The sequence below is a fragment of the Nyctibius grandis genome, chromosome 3 (genome assembly GCF_013368605.1).
Source record: "Nyctibius grandis isolate bNycGra1 chromosome 3, bNycGra1.pri, whole genome shotgun sequence".
NCBI lineage: Eukaryota > Metazoa > Chordata > Aves > Nyctibiiformes > Nyctibiidae > Nyctibius > Nyctibius grandis.
In genome coordinates this window covers 29635049-29654050 of record NC_090660.1, presented here as the reverse complement: position 1 = coordinate 29654050, position 19002 = coordinate 29635049, and the positions used below count along the sequence as shown (strand labels likewise).

The 19002-nt window shown below is 37.2% G+C and overlaps 1 protein-coding gene across 1 annotated transcript in view; it reads right to left on the bottom strand.

Annotated features, from left to right (window-relative positions):
- Positions 1-19002, bottom strand: part of CTNND2 (catenin delta 2) — a 570838-nt gene that overhangs the window by 412016 nt on the left and 139820 nt on the right. Inside the window, exon 2 of the mRNA XM_068395844.1 lies at positions 13211-13323. Coding sequence (XP_068251945.1) covers positions 13211-13323 — 113 coding nt within the window. The remainder of the gene's footprint in view (positions 1-13210; positions 13324-19002) is intronic.

Sequence of the window (19002 nt, the reverse complement as noted above, 5' to 3'; positions counted from 1 at the left end):
GAACCCAAACAAAGCCAGCTTAATGCAAAAGTAACTTAGTCGTTTGCTAGGGACAGAGAAAATAGCCTGGATGAGGTTTTGGCAGGAAGCATTAGTTACTGTTCACATATCTGCACTTGGTGAAAGGTGAGCAGGACTTGTCGAAGCAAGGACATGCTGAGAGCAGGAGGTAAGGGCTTTATTTTGGCAAATTGCAGTGTTTAGTGAGTTAGGTGGAATATAAACTTTGGCAATGGAGAAGAAGAAATGTATCAAAAGAGAGGATGCTTAAGACAGAAGTCAGGGTCACCTACACAAGCTCAGATGGTCAGAAGCAGAAGGTAGGGGTAGCGAAGGGAGAGCAAATACTATGCCTGACTGCAATATTTCTTTGAAATTAAACACAAAATATAGTTTCCTCAAGAACGAGATGTTTGTCTTCATCTGTGGAACAAAAAAAAATTGGTTTGTCTGGAGTTCTGGGAAGCCTTCATCTGGCTGCATTTTGACTTACTCCTTGTACAAATGCATTGTTACACAATTTCTGTTTCATGACCGTTTCATTTCTAAACTGCTCTGGGGAAAAAATCATGTTTGTGTGGAGGGACGCTGTTGTCTACAGGACCAATGGCGCTTCATAACTTGCAAAATGTGCATCAGGAAAAGAACTAGCTATCTGCTTGTAACAGCTGAAGGCAATTCACTGGCATCATATCAACTTCTGCTGCCTAATTCTGTTGTTGTAAAGATTAGTTTGCATCCCTGTCAGGTATTCTCTGCTTCTCATTTCTCTGTACAGGCTTCCAGATATGCAGGGATCCTAATAACCCAGATCAGGAACTGACACAGAGATGTGATGACTACTCATAGCAGCAAATGAACTCAGGAAGATCTCTTCAGCAATTAGTCCTAGATTTCTCAGATTGAGTAGCCAGGATAAATGGGTATTTTCAGCTTTCTTCTTTGGCCCTCCAATTGTAAGCGGGGCATAACATGGTTCCCTGACTCCACCGCCTTATCCTCCTGTCCTGCTCTTCTCTAGACCCTGTCCCTGTTTCATTTTCCTCATCCTGCACCCTCCCGCTCTGATTCTGGTGTGTGACCATTAAATAGAAATCTTCACTTTACAGACTGAATCTGGGTTCTTCCAGATGCCTCATGCACATTTTGAACAAAGGTTCCTCTTCCCCAGCTTTTCCCCCCATACATGCATGTAACTGGGACGCTAAATGCACCTGGAGGTCTGCTTCTTGACTTCTTGCCATTGGACTCGGTAGGACCCCTACCCTGACAAGGAGGAGGGAAGGATGGGATAACACTGAAGAGGCTTCCCTCCCAGCTCCAGTATTCTGCCCCATCGTACACCAAATTAGGTAGACAGCAACAAGTGTTGTAGGAAAATAGGCATTTATGTCTGTAACTCTGTGCAAAGGTACGTTTAGTTCCTCTGTTAATAGCAAGGCCTTTTGGTCCAAACTTGTAACAACAAGAATGATGATTAGTTCAAATTCCCTTCAAAACCTCAGTATGTGCACCTTGAGAAGGAAATATTTGACCTGGAAGGTGCAGGTTGGCAAAATAAGGAACAACGGAAATCTTGGCTTAATACAAACCAGAAGGCAACATTAATGACAGACACTACTACAGTCTCTGTCCATGATTCCTCAGAACTGACTCCTTGAAGCACCTTGGATACCTTACTTCTTTTCAGTGTTTGACATCCAAATTGCCCATGGCCATTAAATACTGTCACCATATTACAGAATTTGTTCTCAGCCATAAACCAGCTACTTCTAAGTTATCACAAAACTGGTATCTAGTACCTTTGACCCACAAGCATTAAGTACTAAAAATGAACTTTCCTGGACAAGTTTTACCAAACTTTCCTGCAAACACTCTAAATTCAAGAACTTTATAATAGCAAGGCACTTTCCCTCAGTATTATCCTCAATCTTGTCTTCCTCCAAACCTACTCCAAAACATTTCAACATCTGATAAGAAAGGATGGGGACAAAAAGAATGTTGTCAAATTATTCAAGTAGAGCCTATAAAAAGGAGAGCTAGAAGGGTTGTAGAGAAATAGTCTTGTCACTTGTGTCCCATTCTTGGTAGATATTCTACATGTCCTTAAGCTTCAAATGATAGTTTTTATGGTGTCCTTAGGCAATCTATTACAGTGCGTATCCATCCTTAATGGTAAACTGTATTGCTCTAATTTTTCAACAAATGGCTTGTCAAAAGTAGTCTGAAAACAGAACCTCACTCTGTAAGATGTAACCAAGTTTTACATTAACAATATATTTCCTAAGATCAGTATTTCCATGTTTATTTCAAATTAGTGCAACATTCAAGTGTCAGGCTTGCAATAACACATTTAAATTGTGAATGTAATAATTGGAAAGAGTTTACAGATATCTTAGTATCATGCCAGATGTGCACTGAGGTAGAGAATACACTATTAAGTACAGTCTTCATTGGCTTACATATCAGTAAAAGTTGGTATGTAAAGTATCTGCTGTTTTTTCCATTGTCATCATGCTGCTTTTTTTGTGTTTCTTTCTTTTTCCTGGTATTAGTGAGACAGGAGAAATAACGAAAGACTTGAGCTACCTAAGAGAGAATCTAAGTGCACCTGGCAGCCCCAGATAAGGGTTTGAGCCTATAAGACCTTTTCTTAGGGCAATAGAGAGAAAAATATCTATGTCCTTATTGTCACAGCTTCTCTGCAGTAACTTTGATAAGATTAAAATGAAATCTAATACCTTAATTTCATAAACATGCCACTGTTATAAGTTTGGCAATGCTGAATATTACTGTGTTACTGCTCTCATGGAGGTGATATCTCAGGAGGGTACTTGGCAAGCAGAAGAGGGAGAGCATCTGTGGAGGGGGTGTTTTAAAAGTCTTGTTGGACTTGGCACCTTCAGAGACATATCTATTTGGGAACCATATGACCAGTGACACTATTGTAAAAGATACGCATGTACTGTAAAAAAGAAAATTACACCAGACCTGACTGCTTGGACATTTGCTGGAAATTTGCCTTGCAGCAACAGAAGCTTATCTGCTGCAAAACTGTGAAAACAGCTAGTTCTCTGTAGAGGATCAACAGGATAAATCTGTTTTCTTGATGTGCCTCATTGTGGAGCACCAGCACAAAGTCCCCACAAATGTATTAATGGAAATACAAAAAAGTTGTACAACCTTTTACTTTATCTCATTCTCTTGGTTTTGTACCAACTTATTCTCCCAGTATTTTTTTTTTAACCATTTCCCTAAATACCGGACTTTCATACAGTGAGTACAGACAGGCTTAAACTTAATCTTATACCAGGTTGCTCTGAATGATCAGATCACAAGTCTGATATTTTAATCCAATAAACTGTCAATCTGCACAATATAATTAACTAATCACATTATTAATATGAATTGTATCAACTGTTCCAACCACAATTTATTTCCTGCAATGAACATTTTCTTCAAATCTTCCTTTTTCAGTAGTGGTCTCAGACTAATTTATTGACCAAGTCTAACAGGATACAGGGTTCATCACCTTTCAGGTCTCTACATCTCACAGCCAAAAGGTCAAGAGATCACAAGTACAAGGTGAAACAGGAGTACTGAAAACACTAACCTTGGTATTTCCCTGATCACTTTCTCTTACTTCTAAAACACGTTCTCTGACCCAAACACTCTTACATGTGGTGGTACACGTGAAGCCAGCAACATCAACTATTGATGTCAAACTGGCGTAGGAAATTAGGCAAATAGTTGTCACAACAAGCAGAATCTGTCCCACTTCTTGACAACTTACTGTATTTCACAAAACTTTTATTTCTAGGCAAAGATTTCAGAAGTGCCTAAATGCTCTGTCTAGGCAGGTAAATCAGTAGTCTGACTTTCGGCAGTGCTGGGTTCCAGCTGTTACCTAGCAGACACGCATTAGCACAGTGACCACCATCCATCAGCTAGCAATCCAGCACCTAGAAAGTCACCAACGATTCTTGTGGTACGTAAGATTGTTGGAGAAGATGAATGGTATGGGGGAGAATCCCTAAATGACTTAGCTAAGCTATAGACTGAAAACTAACATGGGGAAAAAAACCCCGCTTTAATAAAGTGGCCAAGCATTCAAACCACATTGCTCATTCTTAGTTGTGGTCTGACAAAGGCTGCTTCAATTTCTTTTCTTCTAAGATTATCCGAATGAACTCCTTAAGGATTTTGAATGTAACAAAAACATCATCTCTTCAATTTTTTCTAAGAAAATCTCTCTGGCTTTGTTTTGTTGGGGTTTTGTTTGCTTTTTGTGCCTTTTTTGTTTTTCAAGTTTGTTTGTTTTTTTCATTTATGCCTTTTAGAGACAGCAAAGAACTCAAATAATGCAACGACTTCAAAGAAAACATTATGGTATAACAAACACTTGCACATTTTCCCATAATTTTGATCTAATTGAACGTTTCCTTTCAGCTCATGTCATTCTCATGCTGGCTTAGTAGCATTATAACCAAAGACGCGTGATTATTCAACTAGGAAGCTGCCTTCCTAGTAATTTTTTTTTTTTCTTTCTCTCTACTACCTTGAAACCTACAACATGTTTTTACCAGGATATTCTGTTTTACCGCAAGCCCAATAATGCATGATTAGCTTTATACAAGATCTGGAAATATATCAGATAGTACCATGCTTAGCATTGACAAAACATGCCTCATCAGTGTTGCTAGATTCAAGTTACCCCAAAATATCATTGTATGCATGACACATCTTTCATTTGTTTTCCTACTCAAGACCCAATGTCAACTTTGTACCTGTTCAGGGGTTTTTAAATGGAACTGCCATCAAATAAGACTCAGTATAGACATGAATCAAGTGACACAAATGAATATCAACAGGCCCAGTGCTACATTTTCCTTCTGCTCACCCCAGACTGAGGCATTCTAAGGGATAATGATGTTCAGTATCAGTTCCACCAACATTAGCGCTGTCCTTCAAAGTAACAGTGCATCTTTGAAGTGAACCTCCTGCTCTTTTCCACTTCCTAAGCTTTAGTTTGCATCGTGAAGTGGTCGAGTGGCACACCAACTGAACTGTTTTCAAAACTAACCTGGAAGAGGCTCTCCAGGAGCCTAGCTTTACTTCAACAACTAATGTCAGGCAAATCCATGGGACCAAACTAAAGTCTGTTATAAATGCCCTCAAAATGCTCATGATATGGATGCTGTGTCCTCAGAATTGCGTGATTCCTTCTGCTGAGCCCCAAAAACTGTGCTGCTCTTCTGTTAATGCAGATATAGCTATAAGCTGATGAGGTCTGAATAAAGGAAAAATAAAAGCCTCCTTTCTCCGATTTCTCATTTGACTCAGTTTATCTACTTCTAAATGACTCTTCACATTTACCAACACTGCTTTCCACAGATTCTGCATAATACTTCCAAGAAAGAGGGAAATTACGTATGCTGTAGTTACATCTCTTCTGCTGTCGGCAGCTCCTGTTAAACACAAAGCTCTAGGGTAAAATTTGATGACTGGAAAATAGCATGTTTATTATGGATTTTGGAGGGACTTGTTAAATTCCTTTTCACTAAGAAAAACCCTTTTAAGGTGTTCTTGACTGCAAAATAGAAAGTAAAATATTGAGGAAAAGATTTTTTCTTTTTTTTTTTGTCAGATATTCACAAACTAAAGAAGGAAATCACCTGTGACTAGACTGCCCTTAAAATGTACTGCTGTAACACAGTTCTGAATTGTTACAGGATCCTAAACTAGTCAGAACTTTGGGATGGGTGTACATAGATCTTTTTCAAAGACAACTGAAAGGCTTCCACACAACTCCTATTTTCCCACACAACTTTTATTAGAGTAGAAAACAGAAACTTAACACTTACTCAGAAAAACCTCAGAAAAAACACATGCCCCCTCCCTCCAGACAGCTAAAGGTTTATATCCCACTCTTCTTTAGCCCATGTGTCTTCATAGCTGGGTCCTTGCTTTGCCACTTGGTCTTAGTCAACTGAAGAATGTTTTGAGCTGATGCAAGTCCAGATAGTCGCACTCGGCCCTTAGAAATTTCATTCCATTACTCTGAGGTTTGGCTGGCTGCTCCCTCACATTCACGGCAGACTGTGTATGAACTCATATATCTTACTGGTCTGTATACAAACTGGAGATTTCCTGCTTTTGATTGTAAATCCTTTGCCTGCTGTACCCTGAATTCTCTGACATCTTCCCTTCTTGACTAAGTTCAGCTGCTCTTAAGGAGGGCAGCAACCTCTGCATCTTTCTAAATGGTTCCACCTGACCTGGTCACTTACAGCAACATAAAATCATTGTGAGATAATGGAAAAAAACCCCAACCAACCAAACAATAAAAACCCCACAAAATATTGTCTTACCACAGCTAAATAGTCACACTTGTAGAATTTGTGAGGAATGTTTTCAGAAACTCACATTTTCAAAAATATGCCTGGTTTTATTGCCATTTTTTATTTTTTTAGATAAACTTTTTTATTAAGTCAGTTGACAAAAGTTAATCCAAGCATGACTTGTTAAGCTTTACACAATCCACAATGAAGATGAGCAAGTTTATTCAGCTTCTGAACTACTGACCAAACACACATTACAGATTGAGATGAATTTTTGAGCTACAGAATTTGCTGTCAAAAGTTTAGTCCAAATCTTCTCTGTTCACTGGTGAAATGACAATCTTCTTAAAGAATATCACTTTTAAAAATCTGATTACATTTCTTGAACGTAGTGACTATTAACATCATGCTATTGGCTTATGTTAAAAAAAGCAAGTACAAAAATTACCCTTGGCATTTTCATAAGTAACGACAAAATATTGATCCTTTTTATTTCTGAAATAATTGTTGTGCATTTTTTTAATTTTTAAAAGTTATCTTTCTAATTTACATTTAATTAAAAGGTTTTTTTTTATTTTTGCTTTAAATTTAGAAGCTTCCCAGTAGTCCCTGGAAACATCACTGTCACCAAAGCAGTATGAAAAAGTTTAACACTTTTAAACTGATAACATGTTGAGCTGATGAAGAACCACAACGCAGGTAAAACAGTTTTCCAATAATGATGGTGTATAAATTTTACTTGAAAGTTGCATTATTTTCTAAATGTGACTGTTGATCAAACTCTTTGCATACAAACAACTGTTCTGCTCTCATAATATAATAGAAGCTTATATTTTTCTTTAGGCTCTTATTTTGCTCTAGAGTCCACACTAACCCTGTATTTTTCAGCTTTGTTTTTTTAATACCTACATTCACAGGCAAAAGCAAACCATACATTCATTAGTGTAGATTAGAGAGAGGTTTTTTTTCTGAAATACTTTAATAATTTGATGTTAAAAAAATACATAGAATTCTAATACAACTATTTTCCTAGTATTTATGTGGAAATAATAATAAAAAGCACAGAAAAACTTACGTAGGAAGGGGAAGTCACGTTTTTAGTACCTCCAAGGATGGGAACTCTACAACCTCTCAGTGCAATCTGTTCCAGTGTTTAACCAAACTCATGGTGAAAAATGTTTTCCTTACATCTGCTCAGAATTTTCCATGTTCCAACTTGTGCCTGTCACCTCTTATTCTCCCACAAAGCACCTGTGAGAACAGTCTCGCCCTGTCTTCTCTCTGTACTCCCGTCATGTGGCTGTAGACAGAAAAAAGATCCCTCCTGACCCTTCTCATCTTACAGCTAAAACTCCTCCTTCCTTCAGCTTCTTCTCATACACCACATGCTCTCAAGCCTCCAACCTTCTTGGTAGCCCTGCACCAAACTTGCTGCAGCATGCTAATGTCTTTCTCATACTGGAGAGCCCAAAACTGGATACGGTACTGAAGATGTAGCATCATGAGTTTCAAATAGAAGGGAGGAATCACTTGCCTTGATCTACTGGCTACACTTTTGCTACTGCAGCCCAGGATGTAACTGGCCTTTGCTGCAAGGACACACTGCTGACTCATGTTCAGGTTGTTGCTGAAGAGATCCTGCAGGTCTTTTTCTGTAAAACTGTTTTCTATCTAGACAGTCCCTGGCTGTGTTGTCACATGGCATTATTCCATCCTCAAAGCAGGAACTTGCATTTGCTTTTGTTCATAAATTTCAGCTTCATAAGGTTCCACTCAGCCCATTTCTCCAGCCTGCGCAGGTAGAGGCTGTGGCAGCCTCACCTCTACTGGGCTACTGGATTTGTCAAACCCTAATATTAAATATCTACAGAGACTATTACATATACTTATATAATAAGTAGCCTAAATTAGATCTAACACCCACAGCTGTACAGGAAAACTTTGTAACTGCAATTTTATTTACTTGACCAACACAGTGGAAATTGTCTACCTATGTCACAGTGCACTTCATCTCTCTCTTTAATGTTCTTGAAATGAAGTATCTTATGGGTTTATCAGTTAGACTGGCTGGACATTTTTTCAGGGACTTCGCAAAAAATTGTATCCTCCTAAGTAAAACATCAGTTTCCCCAGTAATAAAGTATAATAACACATGCATCTCCAAGAGACAGAACTACACTGAAAAAAGCATATAAAGCAGGTAAGCTTTCCATGCAATTCAGTAAACTAGATTACATTTTTGCTACCTGTGAAATACAGAAACTTTAGCATGTTGCTTAGGACACTCACATACAAATACCAGTATTTTCAGGGGACTTTCAATAGCGAACAGCAAATCACTTCCAATTTCAGTGGGGGTTTGAAATTCAGTTGAGAAAAAAATCTATTGCCTGACCAATTTGCAAACTATATGTTCACAGAAGAAGAGTAGGCTATGCTTGAGCTACACTCCTGAGTTCAAACAGTAAGGCTCCATCAAAAAATAAGTAAGCAAACATAAGGAAAACAGTGATAAAGAATGTGAAACAGAAACTTATTTTAAAGGATATACTAACAAGTAAGTACAGTTCTTCAATAAATTCCAAAGGGTATTTGTTTGTATAAAGACACAGCTCCCACAAATGTTACATGTATATGCATGCAATCTGTTTTGTTGCTTGTTCAGACTTTCCATTCTGTGGCCCTATTTTGTCTGAATTCTTTCAAAAGAAAACAAGAAAACATGTAGCTGAGTCTTCAAAGTGCCTCAGCTCAGATTTTGTTTTCATCTCTGGAAGGAAAAAAAAAAACCACTCACTTTCATCAGCTTCTGTTTTGAGGAAGCACATGATGTGGTCATGGGAAATTCAGAAATTTGAAATACATTAATATGTGCTTAAAATTATCAGAGAGTGAAGACCTCAAAGATATGCAGGCATCTAATTTCCCTCTGTACAAAAGGGAGTGACAGACTGATGGATCTGGCCCAGAAGGAGCAAACACCTCAGCCACAGGGCTGGAGCAGTACAGAACACGACTTGGCTCCTTATGCAATGCATGATGAAATTTTAATACTCAGCAGGCTAAGTAATGAACTGCTCAGATTTTGCCAACAGGGAAACATTGTGGCATGGAAGAGTTCCCTAAGTTTTGTCCTACTTCATGGTCTAAGCATTTTATTCAGCTTTACCAGAAGCCATTGATTCCCCCTTTGATTCACAGCCAAGAACCTGATCCTGAAGAGAAGACACTCAAGTCCTTTTGGTACAATTCCTAGTGAATACAGTCCCCTAATCCTCTACAAAATGGCTACCGATCAAGGATATGACAAAGAAAATTTACTTTGGGTATTTTGATGGGGCCCAGCTGTGAGAGAGGTAGTGTTCATCATTTCTGTGCCTATTAAAGCTGTGGTGTTTCCTCGCATGCACAAAATCAATTCTTCAAGTTTAGCAAATGGTCCTGTGGAAGAACTGAGCGTTTGTGTCCCTTCAGTTGAGCAAGACTTGTTGCGATCAGAGCTTTGGATACAGCAGTCAATTCTGGCTAATCCCATCTCTTCTGAACAAACTAGCACATCTACAGGCAAACTACAGTGCAGAGATACCACTTTGTATCACAGAAACTACAAATGCCAGCCTTATTCCTGGCTACTTAGACCTGCCTCTCACCAGGCTTCATCAACCTGAGCTATGGAGCTATACCAGTGCAAGATACAGTGATTCCCGTTATGGATCTAGGCTGCATAATTCTGTGCAGAGTTGTGTTGTGCTGTGCAAATTCACCTCCCATTACCTTCTGGATCCCAATTTCTGTGACAAGAAAAAGTTATATAGGAAGTCCTTAAGGACTGAAAATTGAGCTACATGGAATTCACAGAAATACACAACTCCTTATTGGTCAAGCATCAAATAGCAAGATGAGTACAGAAAGCAAAATTGAAGCCAGAAATATCAACCCTTTAGCATGGTCCTAAAAACCTGGTTCCAAGGGCACTATCTTAAGACATATAGGAAGACTCCATGAAACTACTAGCCCGAGGAGGTAAGGCCGCGATCAATTTTCCTGATATCTTCACAACGAAGGGCACTACAAGTACTTGTTATGTAGATCTGCAGTTGTTTTAAACCAAGATACGGCAGAAAACGTCACTGTGAGCTGTTTTAGCCTGACTAAAATTGCAAATATGGATAGCTGGTCCATATACTAGTTTTAGATACTTGAGTACTAACAGACATAGGTAACAAACATTAACAAGAAAAATTCCTTCTAGGTATTTTGAGTGAATTATTTTAAAGTGGTAAAAAAATACCTAACTTCCCAATATTAAAATATGCTGATTACAATCAGTCCAGTTTGATTATTCCTTGATAAGGAAAAGCATCTGAATAATAAGCCTAGGTGTCATCAGACAACAGTGACATCACTGAAGGATGTATATTCCCTTCTACTTGAGACTAACAGGCAGGATTTCACTTTGAATAATGACAGTACTTAAAATAAATGCAATTGATTTAAAGATCATTTTAAAAAGCTCTTTACCAATAAAAGCTTAGTAATAACAGCTGTAAGTTCTGATTTTAGTTTGTGTTCCACCAGAAAAGCGTGCTTAAAACAACTAATTAATTATTCAGCAGCCAAATAAAATAAAGATGGCAAAATCTTCAAATTACCCTGTATCAGTAAGAAACTTATTTTTAAAGCATTTACCATTTGCCACGAAACTAATTGCCTTGTTTTAAAGCAGGTATGTCTAAAAAGCTTAGCTTCACAGGGGGTCATACCTATTAAAAAAATATTTTTAACCAAGCCTCTTCTGCCCCCACAGACTCCGAATGACTTTAAGAAGTTACTTTTTTCTTAACACATGTTATTCCACTACATAATTCTTTATCTTCCCAGTCTTTGTCTCACTATACTGTGTCAAATGAACATTCTCAAATCTGTGTGAGCACTGGGAAGTCAGCACAGCAGCCAGACTGATATTTGACTTCACTTAATATTTGTCTTAGTTCTTCCTCCTCCCATAATGATTTAGTATTTTTAAAACTAACAGAAAATTAAAGCTTATTTAATATGTATGGGAGAAACGATGACCCAACACAAACAATATTAGATTATTATTGATTTCTTTTTTAAATCACTTCCCAAGTCTAAGAAGAGCTAATAGTAAGCTTTTGATGTTATCTTCTGGACAATAGTATTTCAAGTATTTCTTAAAATGTTTTTACGTTTTTACTTGAAATGTTAGAAATTTTAAACTCTCATATATAAACATTTCTGGGGCAAATTATGAATGTGAAAAATTTGGATGAAAACTCCTCTGTTATTCTAGGTACTAGTTTATTCCACAGAGAGATTAGTAGTCAAAATATTAAACTTTTCAAATAACTGCAGTCTCTTAAGAAACAGCTGAGTGACCTTGATACCACTGATGACTCAAAAGCATAACTGTACCAACAGGAAAGAAATTCACCGAGAAAACATTTCCTTCCAAACAAGAGACTTCCCAACCTCCATATCATTGGCTGGGATAATCCTAAAATCCAGTATTATTCATACATAGCTCAGTGCTATTCAAACATAGTGCAGATAGCTTTTTTGAAATGCAGTCATTTAAATTTAACATTCTGGGGAAGTGCACTTAAAGTGCAAACATAGTACTGTACTGCATTGCCAAATATTACCTACTCTGTGCTTAAATAATTCTAAGTAATATAGTTTCTCTAATGTTAATATGAGTCTAGTTGGTGGGGAAGATTATATAGAATAAAGTAAGATTTTATCTTAAGGAGTTAATTCTCACTTGATTTATTAAGAATGTTTATACTTAAGTCAACTACCTGTACTGCTTCTGCTGAATTAGTGACAGATTCTTCTGACTTCTGCTATTTTAACTGAACTGTTACATTCAGTATTTTTGTTGCATCTTTGGCATTCTACTGAATAATTATTTCCTACTTCTCATGGAAAACAATCATTTATTTGATTGAAGTGTAGTTTGAATTGCTTAAACTGAGGAAGACTTTCCTCCGGTAGTGACAGATATTTTTTGTAGTTTTTCTACTAGTATCACACAAAACTTGGCACTAAGCTTGGCATATCATACTTAATCTTATGCATTCAAAAAGATATCACACTTAATATTTCCACTGATAAAAACAGAAGATATGTCTATACAATATATTTTTTCTTGCTCCTTGAAACTCAAGTACTATCATCTTTCATTTATTAGGTTCATCTGAGAAAACAAAGAAACTAGTATCAAGAAGCTCCAAACTACAAAAATCTTTACTTGCACCAAACTGACCAACAGATCAGCTTCCTTTTGTTATAACATCTTAAATAATCTTGCCATCCAAACAATGTACTAGAACAATTTCTTAAATTGAAGAAAGCCAGTTTATAAAAAAAGAGTGACTCATCTCTTATCATTACATTTTGATGTCAAGTCAGTAGCTTTAAGTAATGATCTCTAAAGGTTTTAATACCTTGAATGATGAAATTAAGATAAAACATGTTCACAAAACTTATCAATTCATTTCTGCAAATATGAAGCTAAAAAGCTCTGGCTGAAAATTACAGCTGTCTTGGTAGTAGAAACAGGAGTTTTTCTGTTAATCCATTCAGACTATAGCAAATCAATGAATTCCAAACGTGACTATGATTTTGTTACTGGACAAACCAGATACCAAATTGCATGAAATTAAGCCTCTTCTTGAAATTTTCTAAAAAAGCAGATCAAAATGCAAATTTTCAAACTGTACTAAAATCTCACGCTCCCTGGTGTATAATTTTTTTTACAAGATAATCAATCTTGTTCTCCATGGTAATTCATAACAGTGACGAAATTCCTTACATTAAAAAGAAATTAACAATTCATACATTACCTAATGCTGCTCATGCTTCCAGTTTCTGATCCAAGCTTACATCTCTCCAGCTGGCTAGCGACAATCTGACGTTCAGCCTCAAGTTCACGAGTCAGTCTCTCAAACTGCAGTTCCTGAAAAAATAAATTAAACCATTTGTTTTGACTTCTCTTAATTTCAGTACATATTATAATTTGTGCAAGAACTGTTAGTGCAATACCTTATAGGAAAGCTTTTTTTTAAAAAACACATTTGCGGTTCAAATTTTTGTGGTAACACCTACTTGTTCCTTCATTCACTCTAATGATGCATGTTGTAGAATGAGACGGCTTATCAGCAATGGAATTTCCCAATACATTGACCAATGCAGGCCTACGTCAAAATCATTCACAGTTCATGTAGACCTCTCAGTAGCATATAAATGTGCTCTTAACAGGCTGATCTAGTATGATCACGAATGAGAACAATTTGCGTTACTTAAAAAAAGATGAAGAGTTCTGAAGATGATCATGTGGTAACAAAAGCTTTTGTACTCAAAAAGACAACCATCACAGTACACACTAGTGAAATAAACTAAACTGAAGGTGTGTTGTTACAGTGTATGTTATGAACACAGTTTAATTTATGCATTTAATGATGTGCAGATGGGAAACTCAAGTAGTTTTGGACAAAAGCAGTGTTAAAAATCCTACCACTAATTGAATGTATTTCCTTTTATTCTAAAGGAAGCTAAACCAGTCCCACCAGATAAGATTTAGTCACAGAGCTTATAAATGTACTTCCAAAGATTTTTTGGTTTTATACACAAGAGATCATATTTTTATTTAAAAGAAAAAAAAAGAAGCAAAACCAATACAAGTAAAATCCCCACTACTCTGTAAACAGCTACATTTTCCACATATGGTAGCAGTAGTTTTATCAAAAGCAAAACTGAAACATATTTAGGGAATTATGTTTGTTGTAAATTTGCCAAATGTTGCTGCTCTTTCATTTTGGTCATAGTTACATTAAGTCATTTTCACAGGTAAATAGAAACAGCTCTCTTGTCCCTTTTCTTTGGGTTTGTTGAAGGCTGAAGGAGAAATGTTTTGAGAATCCACTTGTTAAATTATTCCTGTGTCCACACAAATGCACCCGTTATGTCTTTCTCCCTCTTTTCTTTCAAAAAAGACTTCGCCGTAATGCAGAGGTATAAGAGAGAGTCCCTTGAATAACTCCCCAGCAATGCCTTGCCTAGCAGAAAAACAGCACTGGAAATTACTTGGGTCATGACTTACATCCACCAAGTGCCACTGAAGAACTCAGTATTTGAGAGAAAGGAAGAAATGGTAGGAGAGAGGGATTCAAAAGTCTTCATCCTCTCTGCTACCTAAAACCTCTGACCAAGAAGCTAAGGGTAAATGGAGGCATTAAACTTTTCAAATCTTTGAAACAAGGCAAACCATAATTGAAATGGAAGAAGGAAATGGCTGGTGGTTGTTCTACCTGATTCAGCTGGATCAGTCCTCTTTGCTTCTCTTCTTATTGACATGGAGTAACTTCTGTCCTGCACTATGAGTAAGGGGGAAGTCCATGCAGGTCATGTACAACACGAAATAACTGGTGTACACTTAAATGGCCACTGACTATTTGACAAAGTCTACTTAATTCTGTATTCATTATTTCAAGCAAGACTATCCAGAGTACAAGAACACCATCAAGAGTCAGACTGATGCAAAGAGCAAAACATGATCGCTCTCTGAATGTTAGTGCATTAGTAATCATAGTCAATAATATTCTCTGCACGTTTTTGTAGTACTCAGAAATGTCATTTTCATGGTTGTTTGTAGATAGGACTATTAAAAATCACCTAATAATTATTGCCTACTTCACATAGAGCATTTGTCTCTCACCTAGCAGAATCAATTGTCTGAAAAGCTGAAAAGACCATTGATCAACTTTCCAAGAGTTATTATTCAAATCCTAGCCTCATTTGCACAAGATAATACCCTTACTGCAGAAAGGATTGTAACAGAAATATTACTAAAGTTTTGAAGAACATAAAATCAAAGTGCTATAGTATTTGCTATGCTAGCATGTTTATAGCAAAGCATGTAAGCACTGAAAAATTTTGATAGTATAAAATACCAAACCAAACCAAACAGAGCACTAAGTTTACTTTCAAAATAAAAGCAAAAGCTTTAACAGCTGTTCTGATCCACTGCATTTTTAAAGTTACTTGAGTCTATAATGACAGTTATATTAATGCACATTTTGACACTTAGCATACATTTGCATCCAGGCAGCTTCACTTCCCACCACCCCAGGTGAGGCAGGTCAGACATGTTCCTTGCCATAGCCCATCAGAGGGCACTTTTTTTACCTGCCTAGTGAGAAGATGCAGCTGTCCTCATGACATTACTAAGACAAAGTAAGAATCAGGGACTCAGGAGCTAACGTTCCTGACCGTCCACGCTGTCATTTGCCTTCTCCCAGATAGACAAGTGTAGCTCATTGTGTCCTTTTACTCTAGTAGGTGCGCAAACAACCTTTCTCCATCTCTCTTCTGTCCATGCTATCCCAAGTCAACTAAACACAGAAATGCTTCCAAACCTATTTTACTGAAATACTTTAAAAGTAAATATTATTTTGCCTTTTTCTTTTCTTCTGCTATCTGGATTGTGTATCTTCTCATATATTTTATATGCTTAGTATTCATTCAGTTAATCCCTCCGGTCACTTTCCAGACACTTCCGCATTTTCCCAACTACCCTTATGTTATGATTGCTTTGTCTACAGAACATTTTTTGCTCATGATTCTAGTCTCCAAAATATACTTTTCTACTCTTGACTCTGTCATTTATCTTTCTTTCCTACTTAACTCCTTTCTGTTCTCTTCTGCACTCCATCTTTCTTTCCCTTCCTAGCACACTTCATGACTCATCCTCCACTGATCTCTTTCAGTCCTACTATACAAATTGCTACTCTGGCAAGTTACCTAAAATGATCAGTTTAAGCAGCCTCTCTCTCCCCCTCGGTAATTGGTCCCTTACTGAGGGAACTCTGCTCTTCTTAAGATACAGAAATTAATGTTTTGTGGTTTCACTGCCCACATTATTTAAGTCCTGCCCCGCAGAGATGACTGGAAAAAGACAGTTATGTGTATGTTCCTCCTCAAGCAGGAAGCAAAGATGTGCTGTATCACTCAAGAAAAATATAATCTTGGGTTTCTAATGCACGAAAATGGCTAGAATAGGTGAAACTTCATTACTAGCTTGATTTAATTGCTGCCATTTCTCACTTAATTGTCTTCTGTCAGGTGCCATCACAAGTTAGGGATGGAAGGAAGGAGATTAAAGGTGTGAGGGGTGGGATATGTGAAGGGGCAGAGCCAAACAATTATTACCTCAGAATTATCCTCTACATTAAATTTAAGAAACAACTGTGTTAGGTATTCCTCATGTGATGACAAAGGTGCAGGTCCACAGGGTTGTCTTTGGAATGAAAGACGGAAAGAAGAATTCAAGTAAGAGTCAGAAGAGTCTGCTATCCCTCCATATCAAGAATCCCTGGCAGAAAACAAATTAATAAGCTTCCTACTCTTTGTTCAGGAAGCAGTAAGAGTGACTGATAATTTGAATACATCCATATGTTTAGATTTCAAGCAGCTGTCACAGTGCAGGAAGACAGAAACTAGAAATAGTATTTGCTTACATTTTATAAAAATAACCACTGAACTTGACTCTGTCATTTGACTTATTTATTCTGTTTACAGTAATTTTTACCAGTTCATGCCATGTTGTGTTATCTTCACAACCTTCTATTATTTATCTGAATCAAGGTAATCGGAACATCAAAACTAAAAACAAATTCCTACCCACTGATTATACAAATCTATTGTCAAGACAATTGCAGAATGAAGAACTGCAGAATCTACCAACATCAAAATTTATTTAAGTAATGACACGTCAAGTGCAGCTTCATGGACTGTGCTATAAAGGTCAATGATGCCAAAGCAAATGCACATGCAAAGGCACTGCAAAGTGAAATGATGAGTCTGGCAGTCCTTAGCACTTAAGGTGTGGGAGTGGGAACCTGACAGAAAGATTAGAGATAACGATGACAGTAATCCAGAGAAATCACTCGAGAGAGAAGCTTGGAAAGGGAGGAACTTCATGATAACTTTATCAAATTGTTTTGAAGTGATAAAAGGAATATGTATCTGCTGGGTCTGAAGAAATACATGTTTAAAAGTGGTATTTGTCCACTACCATGAGGTTTAGGTTTTTTTTTTTGGTAAAAACTATTCATTATTTGATAGATGGCAATTGGACGTATTTGCCTTTTCAGTATGAGATTTATGTTTTATCTACCCTCTGCAGCCACCAAAACTTCAAGCATTAAATAAGACTTGAGTCAGGTCAAATGTTTCACAGTGGTCCAGGAAGTGAACAACCCTGATGAAAATCTTCACAGCTTTCGCACAGGTTGTGAACTCCTGAGCTCAGGGCACAGCAAGTAAGAGGGTACTTGGTTATTTTTATGCTTTGTATTTGCTGGGTGGTCTGTATTGACCCATTTGAATGTTGGGAGGGGTAAAACAGGTCAAAAGAAATCTGGCGAATATTCAGAGCTGATCTCACTTTACTCTGTCCTTTACAATCTTAAAGTAATCCTTCAGTCCTTTCACAGATGTGTACTGATGCTGAGCAAAAGACATAGCAAAATCAGTAGGGATACTAAAAAGCAGCTGATACAAAAAAAAGAATATATCTCAATTTAGGCTGAACAGCCTTGCAGATTTATTGAATTCCCAAGAATCTTAAGGTCATAACATTAAAAGAAGAAAAGCCTTTAGCTTTTGACTGTAAATATGCTGTACAAAAACAAATTGGTGCACTGATGATCATTTGAATCTTCAAATACAGACAAATAACAACACTGAGGTAAGGCTGGGAATCCCTGGTGAGATTAATACATAGGAAGCCTGATTACAGCCACACAAACAAATAAATCGTCTCCTGGATTGAAGTCTTTCATAGGAGTATCTTAGAAACCACAGAATTTCCTAAAGTACATAGGCTGTAGAAACGTACAACATTGGTTCTATCTTGTTGTAACCTATTAAACAAGAAAAACTGCACCTCAGTTAATGTCACAAGTAGTATGTGTATATTGCTATGCACATCCACTGGCATCATGCATAATTCCATATACCGCACATCTATAAAATCCAAGTAAATGCCATTACTTGGAGTGGTGTTGGCAACAAACTATTCTTAACCTATCGTACCAGACACACATGAGCAGCTAAAATTGGGGCACATACTTCCTGAGGAAAACAGCAAAATCTAGGGAAGTTTCACTTGGCAGAAATGAGGGACAGCATCAGACACAAACCAGACTTGACAGCCCGTCCTGTAACTAGAAAGAAAACAGAATGTCTTGATGCTTTCAAATAGGGTAAAAACATCACTAGCAATGCCCCTATCCATCTGACACTGAATGTTGTTCAGAAGCTTCAAAAGTGGGGTTTAGAATGTACCATTCGATTCTTCCAGCTTCTCTACTTTCTCCATTGTTGGACTGTCTTCTCCCTTGTGCTGTTCTTAACGTTTTTCACTGGATTGTTTCATTCTTCCCTTTCACTGAATAATATGGGGGTGAGGGAAAAAGCTCACAACAAGGTAATAATCAGATGAGCAGAGAGGTGGCAAATTCAGAAACTCAGTGCTGGATATGTTGTTGCAGGATCTCCTGTTGCAGAAGGTTAAAAAAAAAATAAGATTAAATAAAAAAAAAAGACTTGTTAATAGCTATGGCTGCACCTGTAT